Consider the following 26566-nt stretch of genomic DNA (forward strand, 5'->3'; position numbering starts at 1 on the left):
AGGAAATGGAAAATCATTCCAGGATCTTTGCCAAGAAAACACCAGCTGGGGTTATGAAAAGTTGGATACCACATATGAAACAAATGAACAAAAAACTTATTCCCTTTCTTCCAAGGGAACTAAAGAATTCCAACTGCCATCTATAAATTTCATCCTTTGTTGTATCTACTCCTTGAATGCTTTGTGTTGAATGAATGTTTTGTTTATTTAGCTACTCATTTTCCCCATTGTGTGGAAATTCCATAGGAAATCAAAGTCTGTTTCTGTAGTCAGAAGAGCCTGTGTGTGTGTTTGTGTGTTTGTGTGTGTGTGTGTGTACAGTCAGTCAACAAATATTTATTATGTCATAGATTAGATGTCATATATTATAAACTCTTTGAGGGCAGAGACTTTTTTAACCTCTTTTTGTAAATCCAGTACTTAGCACAGTGCCATTGTTATTGTTGTTGATGATGATGATACTGAAATGAAATGTCATTTCCTTCTGCAACTCATCCTCAGATGAGGAATTGAGGCAAACTGTTAGGTAAACTAGCTTCACACAGCTAGTAAGTGTCTAAGGCCAAATTTGAACTCGGGGGAGATGAGTTTTTCTGATTTCAGGTTTGGCTCTCTATACACTGGACTGTTTAGCTGTCCAGGGTGAGTTGACTGATAAATATTTATTGATTAATTGCTGTCAAAGACTTCAGTCTAAGTGGAAGAGACTACATACAGACAATTATATGCAATTAAGTTATATATGGGATAAATTGGAGATAACTGATAGAACGAAGGTCCTAGAATTGAGAAGTGTGGGGAAAAAGCTTCCTCTAGAAGGTTTGATTTTTGATTTGTAGGGTTTCAGAAGGCAGAGAGGACAAGGGAGAATGTTCTAGGCATGGGGGATAGTGACTGAAAAATCTCTGGAGTATCTTGTTTCAGAAAATGAAAGAGAGATACAAAGTGGAACATAAGTTATAAGAAAACTACAAAATTAGAAAGGGTCTAGGTTATAAACTGCTTTAAAAGCATAGGATTTTTTTATTTCTGTTTTGCAAGGCAATGGGGTTAAGGTTAAGGTAGGTAATTATTAACTATCTGAGGCTGTATTTGAACTCAGGCCCTTCGGACTCCAGGGTCGGTGCTCTATCTACTGTGCCACCTAGCTTGTCCCAGCCAGGATTTTAAAAAATATTATTTATTTATTTATTTTTCCAATTACATGCAATGATATTTTCAACAATCACTTTTTTTGCAAGGTTTTGAGTTTCACATTTTTCTCCCTTCCTCCCTTCTCCCTCTCCTTGACAGAAAGCAATCTAATATGGATTATACATGTATAACCATGCTAAACATAGATCCATATTAATCATGATGTGAATCAAACCAAAATGGGAAAAAACATAATATGTGAGACAACTTTTATAAATTGAAGATAGTATGCTTTGTTCTACATTTAAACTCCACAGTTCCTTCTCAGGATATGGATGTTATTTTCTATCATATGTCTTTTTGAATTGTCTTTGATTATTGTACTGCTAAAATGAACAAATCCATCATAGCTGATCATCACCCAATGTTGCTATTAGTGTGTATAATGCTCACTTCACTCAGCATCAGTTCATGTAAGTCTTTTTAGACTTTTCTGAAGTCCCATCCCTCATGATTCCTTTGTTTTAAAATTTGTATTTATTTATTTAAGGCAATGGGGTTAAGTGACTTGCCCAAGGTCATACAGCTAGGTAATTATTAAGTATCTAAGGCTGGATTTGAACCCAGGTCATCCTGACTCTAGGGGTGGTGCTCTAACCATTGCATCACCTAGCTGCCCCTCCTTGAATCCTTGTAGAACAATAGTATTCCATTGCATTTATATACCACAATTTGTTCAACCGTTCCCCAATTGATGGGCATCCCCTCAATTTCCATTTCTTTGATACCATGAAAAAAAGCTATGAATATTTTTATATATATATATGGGTCTTTTCTTCCTTTTTATGATCTCTTTGGGATAGATTTAGTAGTGGTATTGCTGGATCAAAGGGTATGCACAGTTTTATTGCCCTTTGAAGTCATAGGATTTTATATTTGATTATGGATGTTATAAGGAACAAGTGAAATTCATTGATTAGGAGGAAGATCTATGTTCATGATAGACTTGTGCTTTAGGAAAATCAGTTTGGCAGCTGGACCAAAGCTGGATAGAGTAGGGAGAGACTTGTGACAGGCAGACCAGCCAGCAAGCAATTGCAATAGTCATGAGGTATTAAAGGCTTGTACTAGGGATGACAGTGTCAGAAGAGAGGAGAGAAATGTTATGAAGATAAAATTGGCAAGCTTTGACTGATGAAATATAAGAATTGAGAGTGAGGAGTTGATTAAGCCATTTATGTTGTGAGCCTGGGTGATTTTGAAGATAGAGGTACAATAGGGAAATTAGGAAGATATGTGCCTTATAGTGGTAAAAAAAATTATTTTTTAAGTATTTTAGAACATATTTTGTTAGACACATTAAAGACAAAATAGACTTTTTTCTTTATATTAGTTAATTGAGGGACTTCCTCTCATTATAGATATTCAATTATATGTTGAAAGGCCACTTCTGGAAAAGTTCTTGGTTAGGTAATAATGGTGTCTGAAGCCTGTTCTCATTCTGAAGTTCTATGATTCAGGGATACAAAGTGTAAGGTAAATATCGATGTTTCTTTATCTCACTTCCCTGTATTGGCCATTGTCTAAATATCCAGGTGTAATAGTGTATAGTGTTGAACCTGAAGACAGGTAGAACTGAGAATTCAATCATCTTCAGATACTTATTAGCTGGGCAAGTAACTTAACTTAATAGCACTTAGACCTACAAATTGTTGTGCAGATCAAGTGAGATAATATTTATAAAACAAAGTTCCTCACCCATAGTAGGTGCTTTATAAATATTTATTTCCTTCCTTTATTCCTCTCTTTCCACTTCCACCCCCAACACTAAGAGATTTCCTCCTTGCTTGTCTCCCATTCCCTTTGACTGGGGCTGATGGGAGAAGGGAGGAGGAGGAGGAGACTATTATAATGAAGACAAACTCCACTCTCTCAGGGCAGGAGCTACCCCTGAACATAGTTTCCTTATACAGTATAAGTATACATATAAATATGTAGACATATATATATATATATCTTAAATATAATGTATATAGATAGATATGGAAATCTATGTATGTGGATATAGATAGATATGAGAAATATAAGAACTTGCTAGGGAAAAGCTAACTTAAAATTAGACTTTCTCTTTCAACAGTAACAAGATTAAAAATGAAGGTACTATATTTTGTCCTCTCTCAATGACTTCAGTCGGCTTAGAGCTAAAAAGAGAATATTTCCCATTTTCTGCTACACAGAATTTCATCTGGGATTAGACAGCTAAACTAGGTTGGTTTCTTTGATTAGTAAAATAGAATTCCCATTCTAGAATTTTCCTGATAGTTTGGCAGCCAACATCCAGAGGAAGCTCCCCCACCCATAATTCTGACTCTGAAAAAAATGTAGAAGGGAAAACATTTTTCAATAAAGTTTTTAATGAAGTTGATTTAAGTTGTTTAAATGGATCATCTATGTAGAGCTGGAAGGGATTTCAGGCTATCTAGTACTCTTGTTTTACAGCTGAGACAGCCAAGGGTTGGGGAAGTTCAAGGTCACCTAGATGAGAAATGTTGGGCAAGAGTCCTCTCACTCTGGAGTTAGTAGAATTTTCACCATTTCAGGTCAAGTTGCACTAAGCTTATACCTCTGATTTTTAAAACTAAAGATTAAGTTAAATTAGAAAACTTTCTGCCTCTGTTTTTCAGAACATTTAGGTAGCTGGAAAAGTTGCTTAATCAAAGAAAGGAGAAAATTCCCTTCCAAAAGGATTTAGCACTGGAAAATTCCAGATGGTTAAGAAGAGATAAATATCTATAATCATTAGGACAAATTGCTCTTCTACCTCATTGTACCATCTGTTATGCCTCTTGATGCCTAAAAAAGTCAAGGGAAAGGAAAAAAACAAAAGAAAACTGAAAGGGAGAAGGTCGAGGAAGACTAAAAAGTATCTACCTGTCATGAGATGACTCCAACCATGACTTGAGAGTCAAAACGGAAGAGAAGAGAGGCACTTTCTGCATCTCCGATAGGTGTGGGAAGACCAAGGATTGTTTTAGGGAGCTTAGGCAGTCCATTTCCCTTCTAAATAAGGAGAAATGATTTTTATCCCTTTGGATGATTTCATGTTTCAATTCATTTTTCAGAAAGATTACAGGCAAACCACAGCATGACGTGGCTGCTTCTCTTATATTAACTTAAGAAGGTGGTGGTGCACTAAGCAAGTGATCTGTGTAATCTTTAGCCGGCACACACACACACCTTGTCAGGTTCTAACATGACATGTGAATTCCAAACATCTGAGATAGTCCTGCAAACTGGCCAAGTACCCTACCTGCCAAGCCTGCCAGATAAATACAAACTTATCTTACAGCTTCCCTTCCCCCAGCAGAACATGTTGTCCCGGCTCCAGCCTCACAGATGGATGGGTCCTCACTCTTCTCTCTCAACAACCTTGATTATAGCTGCTGGAAGCATCTGCCTAACCTCTTTACCAAATCCCCTTAGAAGTCTCTGTTGGAAAACGTCAATTTTCCTCTTGCTCCCTCTTTCACCCCAATCCTAACATAAGCCTGTGGGAAAGAGAACTCTCCCCCTGAATGTTCTCCATTCTGAGACAATGAAAACTTTGTGTATTGAACTTTGAGCTGGGGAAATTTCAAGGGAGGCCCCAAACTTCCAGGTGATTCCTGTATATACAGGTGTTTGCTGTGCTCTTCCCAGAGCCAGTTTGGTAGCAGCCAAGTTTCCACTCAGAGACTAAAACTTCCCTTGATATGGGAAGAGAATGCATATGGAAAAAATGCACCGTTCTTGATCTGTTAACCTATTCCACTTTTATTAAATCAGTCAACACCTAAAAAATATATAAGAAATATAATTTTAACCATATTACCTCTATTCATTTAACTTTTTTCTATTCAACACACAGATTTTTCTCTTCTTTTCTTTTTTAGTTTTTGCAAAGCAATGGGGTTAAGTGACTTGCCCAAGGCCATACAGCTAGGTAATTATTAAGCATCTGAAGTCAGATTTGAACTTAGGTCCTCCTGACTCCAGAGTCGGTGCTCTATCCACTGTACCACCTAGCTTCCCCATCACACAGATTATTTGTCTATGCTTATGGGCATTATTCAGAATGGAATTCTCCACATTCCTACATTATATCAATTCATAAGCATTTGTTAAGTACCTATGGTTTACTGTGGGTATAAAGACAAAAATGAAAAAGTCCCTGACCTCAAGGAGCTTACATTCTATTGGAAAAAATCCACAAACACATAGATATCTAAGTATATTCAAAATATGTACAGTGTAATTTTTGGAGGAAGATACCAATAAGATCGAGGGGAGTAGAGTGGGAATAAAGAATGTTAGTAAAGGAATAATTAATTTTTATAGATGATGATGATGACAATAGCAACAACAATAACTGCTTTGGGGATTAAAGACTGTGTCAAGACAGGGCAGATTGTTTCAAATCTGACTCAGGCCATCATTGAGAAAAGGAAATAATTCTACTTCCTGATTTGTTCCCTATTTCAGTCTCCATAGGAACTGTTGCAAACCTTTTTATATATCCCCAAACCTCCCTTGATAGCCCCTGGTTCCTACCCTTTCCACTAAGGACCTCATCTCTGTCACACACACACACACACACACACACACACATTATTTAATATAAGCTTCCTCTTCTCCCCTCTCCATCATCACCGATATCTTTCCCTACTATCTATTCCTGTATGGTATCTAATCTCATCTATACTTTTTCTTTGCCAAGGCCAACATTCTCAACATGTATGCTTGATCCCATCCCCTCCTGTTTTTTTAAGATTGTTCTCACCTGCTCTCTTATCTTCAATCTCTTCTTAACTACTGATTTCTTCTCTGCTGCCTATGAATATGCCCATGTCTACCCCTTTCTTTAAAAATGAAAAAAAAACTTAATCATAGGGGTTATTAACCACTAGTCATCATCTTATATCTCTCCTCTCCTTAGCATTTTTTTTAATTTTGAGAAAGTCAGATGCACTCAGATGCTCTCTGCTTCCTCTTCTTTTATTCTTTTCTAAATCATCCACAGTCTGACTTCTGAATTTATCCCTCAACTTAAATTGCTCTCTCCCAAGTTAAGAATAATCTCCTAATTGACAGATCAAGCATCACTTCTCCCTTGCCTCATCCTTCTTTTCTTTTAAGCTTTATTTGATGCTGTTGATTGCTCTTTCCTTCTCCTCACTAAATTTTTAATGACACAACTCTTTCCTTGTTCTCCTTCTGTAGATCTGATCTCTATTTTGCTGATTCTTCACCTGTGTCATATCCACTAACTACCACCTAGCTGCCCCACTCAACAAAAACAGAACTCATTATCTTTCCTCCCAAACCCTTCTCTCTTTCAAACTTCTCTATTACTATTGATCCTAGTCACCCAGGCTTGAAAGCTCACTATCATTCTTAACTCCTTATTGTCACTCACCCTTTGTATCCGATCCATTGCCAAATTGTATCATTTATACATTCAAAACATTTCTCATATGGATCCCTTTCTCTTCATTGGAAAGTCTGGAAGTCAACAGTGGACCTAGTTGAATTTGGATAGCATAAATTTACAGTGTGCCCAGCCAACAGAACTTTAAAATTTCCTATAATTTTATTAAGCAGAATCTGAGGAGGAATGCAAAAGGCATGCAGAAGGTGTAATCTGGGGTTGGGGTTTAGCAAGGTGTGATAGTACAAGAGATCAAAAGATTCAAGAATAGCAGAGAGTATGTCATTGCACTGTTTTGTTTTGTTTTTAATTGGACCAGGGTAATAAAGGTTCAGCAAAAGAAGGAAATAGCAGGAAATGTTAAGAAGGGGTAAACGTGGGGCAGCTAGGTGGCTCAGTGGATAAAGCACTGACCTTGGAGTCAGGAGTACCTGGGTTCAAATCTGGTCTCAGACACTTAATAATTACCTAGCTGTGTAGCCTTGGGCAAGTCACTTAACCCCATTTGCCTTGCAAAAACCTAAAAAAAGGGGGGTGGTGGTAAACGTGAGAGACATTTAAACAAAGGAATGAGAATATTTATTAAGATAATAGAACATAGGGTATTGATATCCTGGTATTAAAAGGAGAGATTGAGATCAAAGCTATAAAATTTGAAGATGGGGCAATGGTTGAGAGGTTTGTTTTTTTTTTGTATGTCTACTAAAATAATACTATCTTCTCTATTAGAGCTCCTCTGACCTAAGTTATCCTGAGAATGGAAAATTGCTATGGACATTTCTCTTAATTGTAAGATCCATTGAAATAATTTTTATTTGTTGAACCCTATGAGCAGGTCACTGCTATGTTTGGAGGATACAAAGAAGAAAAAGGAAAAAAGGCCCTTCCTTTGAGGAACTTCCACTCTACTGATTCTTAGTCTTGCCTATATACAGTTGTCTCCCTATTAGATTGTGCACTCCTTGAGAGCCAGATCTATCCTTGCTTTGTATTACTAGCACTTAGCCCAATGTGGGACACAACTTAATAATTGCTTATTGTTTTGCTGAATGATTCCTGGGGGAAACAACACATACATAGATGAAAAAAATATATAAAATATTTAGAAAGTCATTTCAAGAGACAGAGAAAACTAATTGTGAGTATGGGGGAAATTTTAGAGTTTAGAAAACGGCTCACATAGGTGAAGAAGTGGGGGTGAGGAAGGAGGGCATTTTCAAACCTAGGGGTCTGTGTGAAACTTGGAGTTAGATGATGTAGTGAGGGGCTAATATAATATATATATATGCATATTAATAAATACAATATAAATAGAATAGAGATAGATTAACTGTATTATGGAGATTTTCAAATGCCAGGTGAGGATCTTGAGTTTGGTAGAGGTGTTAGGAAAGAAGAAAGCCTTTAATAAATGACTACTGTTCCATCAAATACTTTATAAGTATCTCATATGATCTATACAATATCTATGCAAGGTAGGCACAATTATTAACTTCACTGTATAGATGAGGATGTTGAAGCAGATAGAGGTTAAGTGACTTGTGCAGAATCACACAGTCAATAAATGTCTGAGTTGGGGTTTGAACTCAGGTCTTTGACTCTCTTTACAGTGACACCTGGCTATGTCAGTAAGAAGACACTAATGATTTTTAAGTGTGTGGGGGGGAGTGTTATGATTAGATCATGTTTTAGGAATATTGGTTTGGCAGCTGTGTGGAGAATGGATTGGAGGGAGGACAGACTGAAAGCAGGGAGACCAATTAGGAGGCTGTTGAAATATTTCAGGTGAGAGGTAATGAGGGCTTGGACTAGGGTGGTAGCTATGTGAAGGTAGAAAGGAAATGGAGCCAAAAGATTTTGAGCTAGAATTTATAGGACTATAGTTGATTGGAAGAGAAATTGGAAGAAGAAATGTGAGCTGTATTAGAATTATATTCTTGGGCTCAAACATCTGCAGCCATGAAATTAATAGTTGCTTGCTCCATAGGAAAAAAAAAAAAACTATGGCCCATCTCTGCAGCATATTGAAAAACAAAGACATCACCTTGCCATCAAAGGTATGGTTTTTCCAGTGGCAATGTATGGCTATGAGAATTGGACTAAAAAAACCACAGAATAAATGTTCCAATTGTTCTGTTGGAGAAGACTTCTGAGAGTCCCTTGGACAACAAGGAGATCAAATCAATTGATAATTAAAGAAATTCATTCAAGCATTCACTGGAAGGTCAAATACTGAAGCTGAATGAGAAGACAAGATTCATTGGAAAAGACCCTCGTGTTCAGAAAGACTGAATGCAAAAGGAGAAGAAAGAAAAGAGTTGAGAAGAAGAGATGTATATAGATAGTGTCATAGAAACAAAGAACATAAGTTGGACAGACTTGGGGGAAGGTGGGGTCTGCTACAGCATCATGAAAAGTCAGGGCTGAACAACTGAACCTCAATTATCATCATCAACAACTGATTAGAAATTAGGATCGAAGGAGAAGGAATAAAAATAACAATTAATAACTAAATAAATAACTTACCTTTTGTAGTGTTTTAAGATTTACAAACTCTAAATTGAAAACTCTCCGTGATATCACCATTTCTATTCAGAAAGAGTCAAAGGTGATTTCAAGGACAGATGTGGGAACTAGAAGGATAATTTTGCCTTGAAAAGAATCAGAGAAGTTTGATATATTTTTACATAAGTGGAAAACATTCAGAATGAATTGCGAAAGTAAGAAAGTATAATTACCTTTGAAGTTATTGCGAATGAAGTTATGCTATCTCAATTTGAAAATATTACTTGTTTTTAAATGTTGAACACTAGAAAGAAGATCCATTTGGCTCCAATTTATGACATTAATATTGTTGGGTTAAATGTTTTGAAAATAGCTAAATCTAGAAAGCTGGTCTTTCAGATAGGACATTTGGAATGAAACTCAGACAAGCTGGGATGAATTGACTGGAGGCATTGGTAGAAATAATTATTCTAGTCCCTAGGACCCAAAGCAGCTTGTAGGCATCATTTTCTGCCTGCCTTCATTGCTCTTCATTGTAGGATGGAGTGGGGATTACAACAGTATGCTTCCTGTCCTAACCTGTTCAATAGAGTATTTTAGTGAGGGGTGGGAGTGTTTGTGGAGAGATCCCTCAGGGATTCTGCACACCTTGCTTCACTATTTGGAAAAAAAAGATTTCCTAGCTACTTTGATCTGGGCCTAGGTTTCACTGTGTGGGGTAATGGGAGGGTCTGTGTGTGGCATGTCTTTTGTAAGAAATACCTTGTGGGTCAGGGGCTGGGCATTATTATTGTTATTATTATAATAATAAATACTTATATTCCAGAGAGATGAATAAAGCATAGATTAGATATTCCCACCCACATCTAAACTGAAAACATTAAATTTGTAGCAAGATTTGAAAATGCAGTAGCCAGAATTCAGATACAGAGATATGGGTCTTGGGAAAAATCCAGTTTGCTTTTTGTATTCTTGATTGGGGAATGGACCCTCTCCATCAAGAGTAAGAGTGAGGTTGTGGTCATATCTGTCAACATGATTTCCTAAAGCATATGTCTAGACCATGGGAAAGTACCTCCTTCTATTCTGTTATTTATATTGTTGAACTATTTCTGGGGTCCTGTTGGTACAAAATTCTTTTGTGCAGAATTCTTTAAGTATTTCAGGAACAAAAGGGAAAAGGGTCACAAACTAGGAAAAGATTTTCTAAGGAGAGTCAAGCTATCAATAACCATATAAAAAATACTGTGACTCCCTAATAATTAGAAAAATGTAAAATTGATGTTATATCCTTCAGATTAGATGAATTAACCAAGGAAAATAATGAGAATTGGAGGAACTGTGAAGGGAAATGGCATATTAATGAACTTTTGGAGGACCTGGGAATTTATCTGGCACTATTTTGGAATGCCATTTGGAACTATTTCCCAAAAGTTATTAAAATGTTATATATCCTTTGACCCAATAATACCACCAACTACTAGACATTTCTCTAATACCTTCTATTTGCCAAACACTATACTAAGTATAAATCCTTCATAATAATCTTGAGAGGTAAATATTATATCTATTTTGTAGTTGAGGAAACTGAGGTTGAGAAAGCTAAGTGACTTGATTTCAGTCATATTGCTAGTATGTATCTGAAGCTGGATTTTTCTAACTCTGGACTCAACTCTATATATTCATTGCACCATCAACTGCCTCTTTATGTTTTCAAAGAGATTTTTAAAAAAGGAAGAAAGGTATCCTAATAACAAAAAATATAAAAAGCAGCTCTTTTCATGGTGGAAAAGAGATGATGAGAAGATGGGTATGACCCAAATTGGACTGATGGTGAAATTTTATTAGAAAATAGGCAGCCTGACCTCAGAAGACTCAACGAGTCCTATTTCTTTTTGACACAGATGAGGAAACTCAAGGAATGTAAGTGACTTGCCAAGGTCATACAGATAGGAAGTGCCAGAGATGGATTCAACCCCAGGACTTTTGACTCTAGACATGGTGCTCTTTCCACTATCCAAAGACAGTGAGACCTGGACTGTTTCTCTGATGTTGAATTGCTTTCTCTTTTTAGTTTGTGACTGTAATGGGAAGTCCAGACAATGTGTCTTTGATCAAGAGTTGCAAAGGAGGACAGGAAAGGGATTCCGTTGTCTCAACTGTAATGACAATACAGTCGGTGTACACTGTGAGAGATGCAAAGATGGATTTTACCGCCAGAGAGACAGAGACCGCTGTTTACCTTGCAATTGCAACACCAAAGGTATGGACTATGTGATTTGGACTACCAATCCTACCCTTCCCTCCCATACCTCCCATATATCCCCCATTCCTACCCAATACAGTCCTTTTTTGTATAAAAAATACTTTTAAGTTTAATGTGATCAAAATTGTCTATTTTATCTTTAATGATCCTTTCTATCCCTTGTATGACCATGGATTCTTCTCCTTCCTCTTATGTATGGTGATATTTCACCAGACCTTGACTCTATAATTTATCTTTCATTTATGCTATCTTGTATATACCTTTTTTTTTTGCATGTTCTCTTCCCTTAGAATGTGTGTTCCTTGAGAGAAGGGTCCTTTTCCCACCCTTTCTTGATATCCTTACAGTTAATAAATGATTGTTCACTGACTGAATTCTATTCCAGTCATCATTGGGCTTGGATTCAGATGGATTACTTCCATGGTGGCCAGATGATGTATTGAATAGAGCCCTGAACCTAGAGTTAGGAAGACTATCTTTCTGGTTTCAAATCTGGCCTCAGATGCTTACTATGTGACCTTGGGCAAGTCAATTAACCCTATTTGCACTAGAGTTCCCTGGAGAAGGAAATGGCAACCCCCCTAATCTCTTTGCCAAGAAAACCTCAAATGAGGTCGCAAAGAAATCAAACATGACTGAAATGACTAAACTACAACTACTACATTAGGGATGTTGCTTTCCTTGACAAAGGAACTTGCTCTTTGAGAATGATTATAGAGTTCCTTAGTCATGGTCTCAGTCATGACCCCACATTTCTTGACACCATTCCTCCCTTTTTTTAACTTTTAAAAAAAGATTTATTTATTTAAGGCAATGGGGTTAAGAGCGACTTGGTCACACAGCTAGGCAATTACTTTTTTTTTAGGTTTTTGCAAGGCAAATGGGGTTAAGTGGCTTGCCCAAGGCCACATGGCTAGGTAATTATTAAGTGTCTGAGTCCAGATTTGAACCCAGGTACTCCTGACTCCAGGGCTGGTGCTTTATCCATTACGCCACCTTGCTGCCCCTTCCCCTTTTGCTTTGATAACATACTATAATCTGAATTAATTTCTGGGATACACTGAATATTCAACCTCAGGTGCAATAGAAGTCAATAATAGAAATAGTTGAATTGGACCAGCAGAACTGCTCCAAGTCAGTTGCTTGAAAGAATTGGAAAATGACTCTATTCTAGTTGGAGAACCACATATTAAGGGAGCTGGGCATCAGAGGAGCTGTACTATAAAAAGTAATCTAGTAGAAAAATAATGGTTTCTGGATCAGAGGACTTGGGTTTGAATACCAATCTTCTAGCTACCTCTGTAACCAGATGTTGAGTCCCTTAACCGTTGGGGGCTTTGATTCCTCTTATGGAAAAGCAGAGGACTGACCCTTTTTGGTCCTAGATCATGGGATCATAGTTGAGAAAGCAGGAGCTGCCCAGTGAAGATGTGAGCCAGGATACTTAGAATCTCTCTCCCTGGGCTGTTGCCATAATGCAGTTTACTTTTAAATTTTCCCATTTTGGAGGTTTAAAAGTAGCGCCCAGACTCTTAGGCCTCTGTGAGAAAGAAGAGTCAGGTTAACCGGCTTAAAGAAGAATTTAACCTCTACCTCCTTGAAGAACTCACATCCCTTGAGGCTATACTGTGGCACTGTGAATCATAGGAGTTGGGTCATCTGAATAAAACATCAGCATGAATGTAATTAGAAATTTAATTGGCTCAGCTGGAGTGTTTGGCGGGATGACAAGCTCAGCATTCAAGGAACAAATGAGTAACGTACAGTAATATGACAGAATATGACAATGGTATTGATTTTTACCATTCTGTCTCTCATTTTTTTCATTGTGTGTGTGTGTGTCCTCCTTTTCTCCTTTTCCCTCCCTCTCCCCCACCCAGGAAGAATTAGTAGAACTTTTTAAAAAGATGTGTTGGGAGCCAGATGGTGAAGTGTGGTTTTTATTTGGTATTAGTGAAAGATTAGGCAGTAGTCTAGTATGGGATAGGATTCTTGTGGGTTTAGGAAGCCCAGGATACAAATCTTCCCTCAGATACTAACTGTGTTACCCTGGGCAAGACCCTGATCATGGATTAGACTCCATGACCTCCAAGTTCTCTTACAATTGTAAATCTGTAATTCTTTGCTCCTCTTGTACTTCACCATGGCAGGAAGGTATCCTTGACTTTTTTTGCATAGTATTTTATTTATTTTCTCAGTTATAAACAAATTTAATTTTCAATATTCATTTTTTGTAAGATTTTATATTTCAAAATTTTCCCTCCCTCCTTCCCTTCTCCCCAAGATAGCAAACAATCTGATATAGGTTACACATATACAATCATATAACCTTGACTTCTTGAAGGCTATGACTGCTGAGCTCAGGCTCCAGTAGAGTCAATGGAGCTAGAAGAATAAGCTCAGGGGCAGAGTGGAAATCTGTTTTCAGATAGATTGGTCGCTGGGGGATGACATTTTGTTTTTTTGGCTCAAGTAAGTCATGAAACTACCTAAGTAGGTTTTTGTGACCTAAGCTGGAGAAGACTTTACCCATCCCAGGATGTTTTTTGAAAAACACATTTATTTGATGTCCATTTCAAAAATCATCTCTGTTTTTCTTTTTTATTCCTTGCCATCACAGAGAACCATCTCTTGAAACAAAGGGATAGAGATTAGAGCTTTGATTTACCAACCCATCTTAATTCTAGTGCCTTCCCTCTGTTCATTATTTCCTATTTATTCTGTTTGTGTAACATTGTTTGCATGGTCTCTCCCCCATTAGACTGTCAGTTCCTTGAGGGCAGGGGCTTTCTTTTTGTCTCTTCTTGTATCCCCACACTTTAAAACAGTTTCCAGCACATGTTTATCTTTTTCTGGTTTAATGTTTATTGATAATTGGCATAGGAAACTCCTTGATGAGAAGTCTTCTTCAGACAGTACAGCTTGGTACTTTATCTACAACTTATAGTCCTGGAGATTTGCCTGCATCTTTCTGTAGAGTTGTTTTAAGTCAGGTATGACTCTTAATGATTATATATAGAGGTTTCTTGGCAGAGATACTGGAGTGGTTTGCCATTTTCTTCTCCAGTTCATTTTACAGAGGAAACTGAGGTAAGCATTTCAATGACTTGCCCAATCACACAACTAGTAAGTTTTGGTTGGATTTGAACACATGAAGATGAGGCTTCCTGATTCCACCCAACTATCCTTTTCCTATAGCACTGAAACATTAAATGGGCCATTATTCAGAGTCACATAGTATTTGTCAGAGACAGAACTTGAATCTAGGTCTTCCTGGCTTCAAGGGCATTTGTCTGTCTACTACGCGGCTCATATTGCCTCTATCTCACAACAAAGAGCAAAATAAGATAGAAAAAGTTTAGCAAAACTAACTTATTGAAAAAATTCATCCTACACCTTTGGTCTCCCACTTCTGAAAAAAGGGGGTGGGGAGGGCCCTTTTCATTTCTTTTATTTGGAAACCCAATATCTTCAGGAACATTAAAGAAGGTAAGTTTGAATAAAGAGGTCAAGGATGATACAGGAGACTCAACTCCTACAGTGTTGACTTTTTCTGAAGTACAGGAAAGCATGCTTTTAAGAGGTTACATCATTGCTTCCCTTTTTTAGTGCCTTAGTAAGGAACTTGATGGCATTTTCTCATTTATTCAAACACTTAGTATTCCTTAAAGCCATCTCTATTATATCTGTGGATAACCAATTTAATAACATAAGAAGCCAAAGTCACATCAACAGAATCTAGTCGATCAATAGAATAAATGGGACTGTAACCTGGATCTCAATGGTTTACCACCTACATGTGTCCTGTGTTCACACAGTTTGAATAAAATTAGCTAATCACCATCTTGTACTTTCTTTTCTTAGGCTCTTAGTTAATACTCATGGAATTAGATATTCCATATCTGCTTGTTTAGTGCTTTTAAAAGTGCTTTATTTATTTTTGAATTTTATAATTTATCTCCTAATCTCACTTCCCTCCCCCCAGAAGTCCATTCACCTTTACATTGTTTCCATGCTATACACTGATCTAAATTGAATGTGTTGAGAGAGAAATCATATCCTTAAGGAAAAAAATAAAATATAAACGATAGCCAAATTACATAATAAGATAATATTTTTAAATTAAAAGTAATAGTCTTTGGTCTTTGATCAAACTCCACAATTCTTCCTCTGGATAGAGATGGTATTCTCCATCACAGATACCCCAAAATAAATCTTGATCATTGCTCTGATGGAATGAACAAGTCCATTAAGATTGATCATCAACCTCATGTTGCTGTTATGGTGTGCAATGTTCTTCTGGTTCTGCTCATCTTGCTCAGCATCAGTTCATGCAAATCCTTCCAGGCTTCTCTGAATTCCCACCCCACCTGGTTTCTAATAGGACAATAGTGTTCCATAACGTACATATACCACAATTTGTTCAGCATTCCCAATTGATGGACATTCACTCATTTTCCAATTCTTTGCTGCCATAAACATAGCTGCTATGAATATTTTTGTACAAGTGATGTTTTTACCCTTTGTCGTGATCTCTTCAGGGTATAGATCCAGTAGTGGTATTGCTGTTTCAAAGGGGATGCACAAGGGGTGACTAGGTGGTGCAGTGTATAAAGCAATGGCCCTGGAGTCAGGAGTACCTGGGTTCAAATCTGGTGTGAGACACTCAATAATTACCTAGCTGTGTGACCTTGGGCAAGCCACTTAACCCCATTTTGCCTTGAAAAAAACTTAAAAAAAAACAAAACAAAAACAAAGGGGATGCACATTTTTATTGCCTTTTGGGCGTAATTCCAAATTTCTCTCCAGAAAGTTTGGATGAGTTCACAGCTTCACCAACAACATATTAGTGTCGCAGATTTCCCACATCTCTTCCAGCATTGATCATTGTCCTTTCTGGTCATATTGGCCAAAAAAATTGACAAATGGTCAAAGGATACGTGGAAACAATTTATAGATGAGGAAATCAAAGCAATTCATAGTCATATGAAAAATTGCTCCAAATCATTACTTATTAGAGAAATGTGAATTAAAGCATCTCTGAGGTACCACCTCACACCTCTCAATGCCTTGCAGAAAAAAACCTAACAAAAAAAAGAATGAATGACAAGCAATAACAACAACGACAGCAACACTCTCTCTGTTGTCAAGTCATATCAATGCTTTTTGTTTTTTGCAAGACAGTGGGGTTAAGTGGCTTGCCCAAGGCCACACAGCTAGGTAATTATTAAGTGTCTGAGGCTGGATTTGAACTCAGGTGCTCCTGACTCCAGGGCCGGTGCTCTATCCACTGCGCCACCTAGCTGCCCCTCATATCAATTCTTTCTCCACACCATCATTTTCCTCCATCCTTTTGTTCATTCAGATGGTGACTCCCCTAGTTAGACCATAAGATTTTTGATGGCAGAGAATGGTTTTTGCCTTTTTTTATATATCTCCAGCACTTAGCACAGAGCCTAGAACATAGGCTTAATAAATTTATTGATTAATTATTAAATTGATTGATTGATTGACTAGTTCTGAGTCTTATCATCTCTTGCCTGGATTGTTACTATAACATCCTTATTGACTCCTCTTCATTTGGTTTTCCTCCATCTCCAATCAATCCTCCACATGACTGCTAGGCACAGATCTGATCCTTGCTTCCAGGATGTTCATTAAATTCTCTTGTGGCTGGAAAGAACTAATAACTGGTTTCTATTAAAAAAGGTGAAGCTACTTGTACCCTTCTTCATTTTTAATATTATACTGGATAAAGATAAGAGCTGGTCCTCTGATCTCATTAGGATAGGCAAATCTTGGGGAAGAAATCTCCCTCTATCAGAGCAAGTCAACATATTCTCTTTGAGAGTGACCTGGGGATGGCTAAGTTGCACAGTAGATAGAGCACCGGCCCTGGAGTTAGAAGTACCTGAGTTCAAGTCCGGCCTCAGACACTTAATAATTACCTAGCTGTGTGGCCTTGGGCAAGCCACTTAACCCCATTGCCTTTCAAAAAAAGTGACCTGGATTACTGAAAGGTTAACTAACTTGCCCAGGGTCACATAATATGTGTCAAAGGTAGGACATGAATGTTTAGTGCTTGCTGGATTTGAAGTCTGCTATCTGTCTGCTATACCATGTTGCCTCTAATAGAATGGACACATAAATAATATATGTTCTTCAGAATTGTTTTCCTGCTGGTTTCCTGATGCAGGATTTCCCAATCTCATTTGGATACAGAAAACTTTGGATGTTAAAAAATATTGATAGAATCCATAAATTCTTGTCTGGAGTAGTAAAGTGTAGAAAAAAGAAGGAAAGTTTTTAGAATAAAAGAGAAAAACAATGAACTTTTTCATATCCCAAATTTGCTTCACAAAGTAAGAATTTTTGACAAATAATCTCATATGGAATACTTTAGAGATGAGAATATCACTAGCATCATTATTTTCTCAGAGAATACTTACTTCTGCTATATGGAACATCAGAATTTTACACAACATAATTTGGGAAAAATTGCTCGAATGAATCCCCAGGTACCATGGTGGATGCTCATAGCATGTATATCAATCATCTAGACAAAACTGTTGACTACTATTGAATACTTTTTGAGTTCTAATAAGGGGTTAATTGTCTTTTCTTGCAATATAAATTAATCAAACATTTCCTCCTTTTCTCTCTTCTCATTTACCCCTACAGGCTCTCTCAGCTCAAGATGTGACAATCATGGACGATGCAGCTGTAAGTCAGGTGTGATGGGAAATAGATGTGATCAATGCCAACCAGGATTCCACACTCTCACTGAAGCTGGATGCATGCACAATAGACTACTAAAGTAAGCATCTCCCAAGATGGACCAAGGTAGAGGCATCAAGGGAAAGTTCAGAACTTTTAGAGATGGAAATAAGGAGAGTAACTAGATCTGAAATTTCATCAGTATGAGGAACTTTCAGATAAGGAAACACCCTTTACCCATGCAGGTTGACTCTTTCTTTGCCAAAGCCCTAAGATGTTAAGTGATTTGTCCATGGGCATGTGAGGAGTGTGTGTTAGTAGTGTGACTTGAATCCAAGGCATTTTGACTTTGAGACCTGTTTGAGACCCTAAACCACACTGTCTCTCTCAGAAGCTCTAAAGTCTCTCAGGGTCCTTGGTTCCTTTATAGCGTCCTTGTTTCCTCTGTCATCTCTGTCACCAGGATAAATTTCTACTATTGGGCTTCATCCAATGAGCACCTACCTCTCAAGGGTTTTTGTAAGAATCAACTAACTTTGAAAGAACCTGGCTCAAGTTGATGCTTAATAAATACTTATTCCCTTCCTCCATTCATCATTCCATGACCTCTCCAAAAACTGAAGAAGATGAAAATACCAGCTCATATTTTGTACTTTTATAATCACAGTCATTCATAATAACTTGTATTTATAGAGGGCTTTAAAAGTCTGCAAAGCACTTACAAGTATTATCTCATTTGATTCTCATTACAACCCTAGAAGGCTGGTTCTGTTATGATTTCCCAATTCAGATGAAGAAACTAAGACAGAAGACTTTCCCTTGGTCACACAGCTAGTAAATAACTGAGGTTGTATCTTCCTGATCCTTGTTCCATCTCTTTATCCATTGTGCCACCATCTAGCTGCTAGAACAATCCTGTGTGGCAGAAAATGAAGCATTCCTTTACCAAAGAAATGAAGTAGTACGAGAACATTATGTGAAAGGGTAGGACCAACAGTAGATGAAAGAGTAGGAGTCAACTCTAAGTTTAGCATTCTCTCCACAATACCCCCTAGCTCACAAATAACAAGATAGAACTTACCTCTTAATCACATCCTTAGGAGTTATTGAATGGGTGCCCAAAGATAAGGGAGAGAAAAGAAAAAAAAGGTACAGAGAGGGAGAGATGACCCTTCTCCCAACCCTCAAACATTCTATTCTGAACTCGACTAACTGTGAGAGGAGGGAGAAGGGCATTATGGTTAGAAAATTCTAAACCCCAGGAAAAGATTACTTTTACTCAGATGAACCAAGGTCTGCTCTTTCTTTACCACAGTATTATACTACTAAACACATGTGCAAAGGATAGGACTTTTATACTGCAAATGAGGTTAGGGGTTTGGCAAAAGATGAACTTGATGATGGGTTTCCATCTCACCACTTTTACCACTGTCTCCTTCTTCTTCGACACCCAACCCTAGGGAAGTGATGACTAAATACCCACAAGTTGAAACACCCTTTGAAGGTAGCCCAGACTTGCCAGTACTTACTGTTCTTAGGGGGAAACCCTAGTCATGTATCTGAACCACAGGAAAACCTTTAATGTGGCTTCCAGAGTCAGGCTCAACTGTGTCAACCCTAGAAGACCCTCGTTTTTATGTTGAACTTTTATTTAAATATTTAAATATTATTTAATATTTAAAAAATAATAATCAATATTAAATTTATTTAAATACTTATTTAAGTCAAGGGAGTGTTTCTGAATTTTGGTCGAAGCCACATTTTTGTACTCCTGATAAATTCTTGGATTGGTCTTTTGGTGTAAGACCAGGGTCGTCACCTTCCACAGGCATTGGAGGTCTCAAGAAAATGTGTAGTGATTTGGGAATAGAATAGTAGTGGCTATATCTTATTGTCATCAACCTAACAGAAAGACTGGTGATTTCTCAAGTGTTCTTCTCAAAGTTAGAGTTGCAGAATGAAGTGAGGACTTGACTTTGTCTATCTGATATGTTTTCTTTGACCAAAAACAGTTGGTGGACTGTTTGACAAGTAATGAACTATTCATTCTCCTTTAAAGCTTCATGTAATTCAATATGGGAATCTACTTTGTGGATGCTTCAAATGGAGTCGGACATCCTTGGCCCTTCAAATTCCTTTGAATTTCTAAAGGGTTCAAATTTGGACCAGGCCAATTCAAGATTCATTTATTAATTGATTGAGTTAAGCCTCTAAACCTTAGGGTTACTTTTCTTTAAGATATCAGCCCAAAACAGCAAGAGTATAATTGGGCATTAGTGGTCTTGTTATTTATCTTCTATATAAGGAACCCTTCACTCCCTAAAGGTCCTTTTTTCTAGAATTATCCAACCAAACTATTGGAAACTTATAAAATAATCACTTCTACCTGAAAAAGTTGATTTATATATCAATTAGACAGTCCAAAGGGGGAATGGCATACCTTGGGAGGTGGTGAGAAGGTCTTCAGGCAGAGGCTGTGCTCAAACACTTGGCAGGTATGTTATGGTGGAGCCTGCTAGTCAGGAAGATACCAATTCCTGAATTCAAATCTGACTTTAGGCACTTATTAGTTGTGTGACCTGGGGAATGTCATTTAACATCTTTCAACCTCATTTTACAGATGAGAATGATAATAGTAGCTACCTCATAGGGTTGTTAGGAAGATCAAAAGTGCTTTGTAAATCTTTTATTGATTATCATTAATACTAATGGTTATTAATAATGGCCATTCTCTTGGACTAGGCAATTGGGTGAACTTGGTGGCCTAAGATAGCTCATCCATCCCTCAGATTCTTTGACCCTGTGATTTGGAATAATGGTTTATTGTCATTTATAATCTTCAGGGTAAATAGAGAATTTGAATAAAGTATCTATCAAGATGAGTCATTTTACAAAACCATGAGCCATTTGTGAAAAGACAATAAAAGTTGATAGCATATCATTATTACTATCAATCTAATTAAACATTTACTAAAGATTAACTGCACTGGATTATCTGTCCTTGGTCCTGAGTCACTGAGCATTTTAATCAGCAAGTTGGATACAGACACACCTAACACTACTGCAGATGATCCAAGTCTAGGAAAGTTTGCTAACCTGTGGGATGACAAGCTGTAACCTGGGATTAAACCTAAAAAGGGAGCTAAATAGGGATAAAAGTAAAATCCTGTGCTGGAGTTGAAATAGCCAGCTGTATAATGACAAAATGGTAGAGGCATATCAATTTGACTGTATGGAAAAATTCTCAGGATTTTAGTTCATTATTGTAACACAGCAAAAAAAAAAGTTAGTGAAATCTTGGACTGTATTCAGAGTGTCCAGAAGAAGTTTAGTTGTAGTCCTACTGTACTCTGCCGTGGTCACATCACACCTGGAAAGGCAGGAATGGTGTAATGGAGAGAAAACCCTGGATTTGAAGTCAGCAGTGTTCAAATGTGTTCAAATCCTGATTCTGCTGCTTCCTGTCTGTGTGACCTTGGGCAAATCACTTAGCCTCTGGACCTCACTATCCTCATTGGTAAAATGAATGGTTTATCAGATTATCTCTAGGGTCCCTTCCATTTTCAAACTGATAATCCTATGATACTTTCTGGCTGGGCTTCACAGGGATGGTTCTCTGGGATTCTTTATAAAATAAACAGTTAATCCCAGAAATACTCTTCCTGAAGCTTTTGAGTTGTTCAAGAAAGGGCAACATTAGGGATTCTAATGCAACTCAGAGTCCCTTGAAGTCTCAATTCCTACATTCCCACCTCCCCACACCCATCCCACCACCTTGCCTGCCTTCAATTTGTGATTACTTTAGTTCTGGAATTTGTTGTTGTTGAGTCCTTTGGTTTTCTTAGCAAAGATGTTGGAGTGTTTTACCATTTCCTTCTTTAGCTCATTTTTCAGATGAGAAAACTGAGGTAAACAGAGTTAAGTGATTCACCTGAGATCACAAACCTATAAGTGTCTTTAATTTAAACTATCCTTCCTGACTACAGGACTGGTCCCAGGTTTCCTCGGGGATGTGGGACTTTATCCATAGCATCAGTAGCAAAGATGGTCTTACCTAAAGTGATTATATTATACATGTATATATAAAAGCATATTAATTATATATTATATAATATTACATATAATTAATGTGGATTTATTAATCAATGCTTTGCCTTTTCTTCTCTAGAGATTCCACCTGTGACTGTGATCCAGCTGGTAGCACAGGGAGCTGTGATTCAGGTCGATGTGTCTGCAAGGTTTCGGTCACTGGCGAACGCTGTGACAGGTGTGTGCAAATGCACTGAGTATGTTGAATTACCAGTCAAGTCCCCTTGATGAGGAGCTGGAGAATTCATCTTCTTGAGGAAAAAATGAGGGTGCTAAACATTGAGATCCCTCCTTTGCCTTCTGGCATGGTTCCCATCCAAGTCCTTGAAGCTTATCTGGCTCTAAAATCAATCTTGATGCTCAAGGATCTTTTACCCCAGACCTCCTGCCTCTTCTGAGTGTGGATCTTCTTATCTCAAGCAGTCTGGAAGGGAAATGGCCACTCACAGACTCCATCCCAATACTGATTGGCATGAGGGCCAGTTCACTCCTTCTTAGGCAGCCTGGTGGCCTCTGCTCCTGGGAACTCGCCATATTTAATGCCAGACTTAGTGGGGACCCTGGGGAGCATTAGCTTTTGCACTCTGAGCTCCTGAGCTCAACAGTCATCAGCTTTAGCTTCCCCATGTAGTAGGGATTATAGGGAAGCATCAAGTCACCCAGCAAGACTATTGGGTTTTAAGGGTCTTCCTTCTTAAAACTCTCAAGTTTCTCCTCCATCACTGTCTTTCCCCTCCCAAATACTTTGACACCAATATAATGTGAAATCATGAGTCCATGTGCTCTCTATGTATTTATTATCTGGAAAAGACTGACTTGTTAACACTTGTTAGTAAAATCCTTATAGAGGGATATCACCGCACATGGCCACTATATATAGAAAAGAGACTGACCAAAGATGGGAATGGGCTAAGTATGTATGTGTGTTTGGGTGGGGGTAGTGATGCACTACAACAGCAGTCACACACACACACACACACACGCACAGAACATGCATAAACATGAACTGGAGAAAACTTTTGGGAGCTTAGCCATGTTAGGGCAGGTGGAGCAACGTGGTGGGATCCACCCTAAGCTTGCTATTGCAGGACACTCCTCAAGTACAAGTTGTGCTGGGGTTTAACACTACTCCCTCCCCTGGGATTATGAGAAGAGAGATCTGGAATTGGTACTATTCTCTTAAAAGTAAAAGCCTTTCTCTGGCATTCATCCAATCCCTTGGACCTAAGGTAAAGGAAACTCTCAATGAATTCCTAGCTTGCATTTTAAAGGGTTTTTGGTTGCTGAACTAAGCAAGGCGAAAAGTAATTCCTGTTTAATTATAGTAAAAATCTTTCCCTCCCTCCTCCCTCTCTCTCTCCCTCTCTCCCCCTCCTTCTCTCTCCCTCTCTCTCTTTCCCCCTCTGCCTGTCTCTGTCTCTGTCTCTCTGTCTGTCTGTCTCTCTCTCTCTCTCTCTCCCTTTCTCTCTCTTTCTCCCTCCCTCCCTCCCTCCTTTCACTTCTAATGTGGGAGCTGGAATGAACATCCAAGTAATAAGGACCTGGGGTGTCAGAGAATATTTTTCTCCTTCCCTTCTGCCATACACCCTTGCAGAATCTCATTCCCTTCTGTGTCTTCCCACCCTCTCCTCAAGCCCTTTTGGACTTCCAGGCTCTGCCTCACTCCTTCAAGGGCAGAATAATAACTGACCAAACGGCCAAAAGGTCCAAGACGGGCCAGTGACTAAGGTTAGTTTGACCTTGTGCTGCTGATGGACCTTGCCAGAGCTGGAGAGACTTCCTCTGGGAAGGGAGTCGGGTTAAGGGGATGTGCTTTTACCAAAGTGAACAGATTCCTTAACCCAGAATGGTCAGGCCCTAGCGACGGGGGAGTGAAGGGAGAAGATATCACGGGTGAACAGGATGTCAGAGATAATCTGTAATAAGGTACCGATTTCTGCAATGACTGTTCCAGGTGTCGGCCCGGTTACTATCATCTGGACAGAGACAACCCTGAGGGATGTACCCAATGCTTCTGCTATGGGCACTCGGCAACCTGCAGCAGTTCTGGGGTTTACAGCATTTACAAGATCACTTCTACTTTCCACCGAGGTAAAAGCTATGATTGGATTGAGTTTCCCAGGAAATGCGTATTCACAAGCCCTAGAAAACAGAGCCCTCGTTTCAGGAGCACAATGCTTTAGGAAAAAGCTTAAATTTCGAAGAAAAATGAACCTTGTGGGTCATCTAGCCCAATGTCCCTTCCCCTATTTTACAGATGAACAAATGAAGACTCAGTCTTAAGGTCACACAGAGAACCAGAAACCCTGAAACTCAGGGTTTTTGCCTCAAAAGCAAGTGGCTTTTACCATTGTCTTCTGTTTGTTTGGGTGGTAGTGTAGCTTGAAGTTGCCCTTTGATATGATATGATATGATATGATATGTCATTAGAACACTGAACAAAAAAAATAATAATAAAATATCCCAATACCTTAGAAGAATTCACAGGTGAACAGTTTACTTGCACTAAGAATTTTTTTAAATTTTTCACCAAGTTTTGGTTTCTACAAAATAATCAGGAAGTTGCCATCCAGCTAGGTCCTCATAAGTATGACTAATGAATCCCACGAAGTGATCCTATAATTCAAATTTGCACTGTTTATTTCTACTAGACTGGAACCTATTACCATATTTTACATAATTACAACTTTGAAGAGTGTAAATTTGAACATGTGACCACTTTGTAGAATTTATTTGCACTCATCAGAACCCATCTGCATATCCATCTTCCCTTGTTATATTCCCCCAAACCAACTCATCTTCATGAACACATCTTCTAGAAGTAGATTTGGAATTCTATGAGTTCTTACCCCGCTATCTAGCTTGAGTTTCTCCTAGTACTAACTGGATCATTTTGTCTTGCTAAGGCTTTGGTTGCGTAAATAAAATGTGTTTAATCTTGACATATGATCTTGAGGTGAGGCATATGGGTGACAATCATCACAGGGAGAAAGTGATTGCTGCCCCAGGGAGCTGTCATCCCTAGACAAAGGTCCAGTCACCCCAGGCTTGGTACAGCTCTGATTATGGTTAGAAGCATCCTAAGTGAAACCTCTTTTGTTTGCTTGTTTTCTAGATGGTGATGGATGGAAAGCTGTTCACAGAAATAGAGCTCCTGCACCGCTTCAATGGTCCCAACGTCACCAAGATGTGTTTAGCACAGCCAGGAGATCAGACCCTATCTATTTTGTAGCTCCTGGTATGTACAGAACTATATTTTTTGAAGTGTAGCTAACTTTTATAATACATGGAAATCATATTGATGAATTAAAGGGAGAAAAATGTAGAAGCCCGGTCATTCAGTGCTCTGCTGTTGTGATCTTATGTCTTAACAGTGGAACAATAGCACTTGAACTCTAGATATCATACCAACAATACCAATCACAACCTTACACCTGTTTAGCATGGTATCATTCACAAAGGGCTTTCATATATATATATATCATCATTTTATGTGATCTTGATAAGCAGCCTTTGATGTAGAGAGGGACAGACATATTTGCCTCTATTTTGACAAAAATGGAGTTGAGTTTAGAGATTCTAAATGAAGTGACTGAGAGCGCACCTATTCCTTTATAGAGATGGCAGCTGTTTCTTACATAACATATTTTCCATATAACTTTAAATGGCAAGAAATCTAATAATAATCTCCATTATTCTGATGAGGAAGCTGAAGCAGAGATAAATATTTAAGATAATAATTATATTTTCTTTAATTACATGTAAAGGTAATTAACATTCTTTAAAAAATTTTTAATTTCCAATTTTTCTCCCATCTTTCTTGAAATGATATAGATTATATATGTGCAATCATGCAAAACATATTTCTATATTAATCATCTTATTAAAGAAAACATATCAAAAAAATTTTAATAAAATGAAAATGCTTAAATCTGCATTCAAATTTCATGCTTTCTCTGGAGGTGGATAACATTTTTCATCATGAGTTCTTTGTAACTGTCTTGGATCATTGTATTGCTGAGAATAGTTGTCATTCACTGTTGATCTTCATACAACATTGCTGTTACTATATATGTAATGTCCTCCTGGTACTGCTCATTTTAATTTGCATCTGTTCATGTAAATCTTTCCAGGTTTTTCTGAAATTATCTTGCTTGTTATTTCTTATAGCACAATAGTACTTCATCACAATCATAAAACCCCATCTTGTTCAGCCATTTTTCAATTTCAAATTCTTTGCCACCATAAAATGAGCTTCTATCACTATTTTTGTACATGTAGTCCTTTGTCCTTTTTTTAAAAATCTCTGATCTCCAGACCTCATAGTGGTATTTCTGCATCAAAAGGTATGCATAGTTTTATAGGGACCAAGAGAAATTAAGTGGCTT

The 26566-nt window shown here is 37.9% G+C and overlaps 1 protein-coding gene across 1 annotated transcript in view; it reads left to right on the top strand.

Annotated features, from left to right (window-relative positions):
• LAMC2 (laminin subunit gamma 2) overlaps positions 1–26566 on the top strand; it is a 74344-nt gene that overhangs the window by 14910 nt on the left and 32868 nt on the right. The window contains exons 2-6 of the mRNA XM_074222202.1: positions 11181–11369; positions 18054–18189; positions 22258–22356; positions 24133–24269; positions 25294–25416. Coding sequence (XP_074078303.1) covers positions 11181–11369; positions 18054–18189; positions 22258–22356; positions 24133–24269; positions 25294–25416 — 684 coding nt within the window. The remainder of the gene's footprint in view (positions 1–11180; positions 11370–18053; positions 18190–22257; positions 22357–24132; positions 24270–25293; positions 25417–26566) is intronic.

The sequence above is a fragment of the Macrotis lagotis genome, chromosome 2 (assembly GCF_037893015.1).
Source record: "Macrotis lagotis isolate mMagLag1 chromosome 2, bilby.v1.9.chrom.fasta, whole genome shotgun sequence".
Taxonomy (NCBI): domain Eukaryota; kingdom Metazoa; phylum Chordata; class Mammalia; order Peramelemorphia; family Peramelidae; genus Macrotis; species Macrotis lagotis.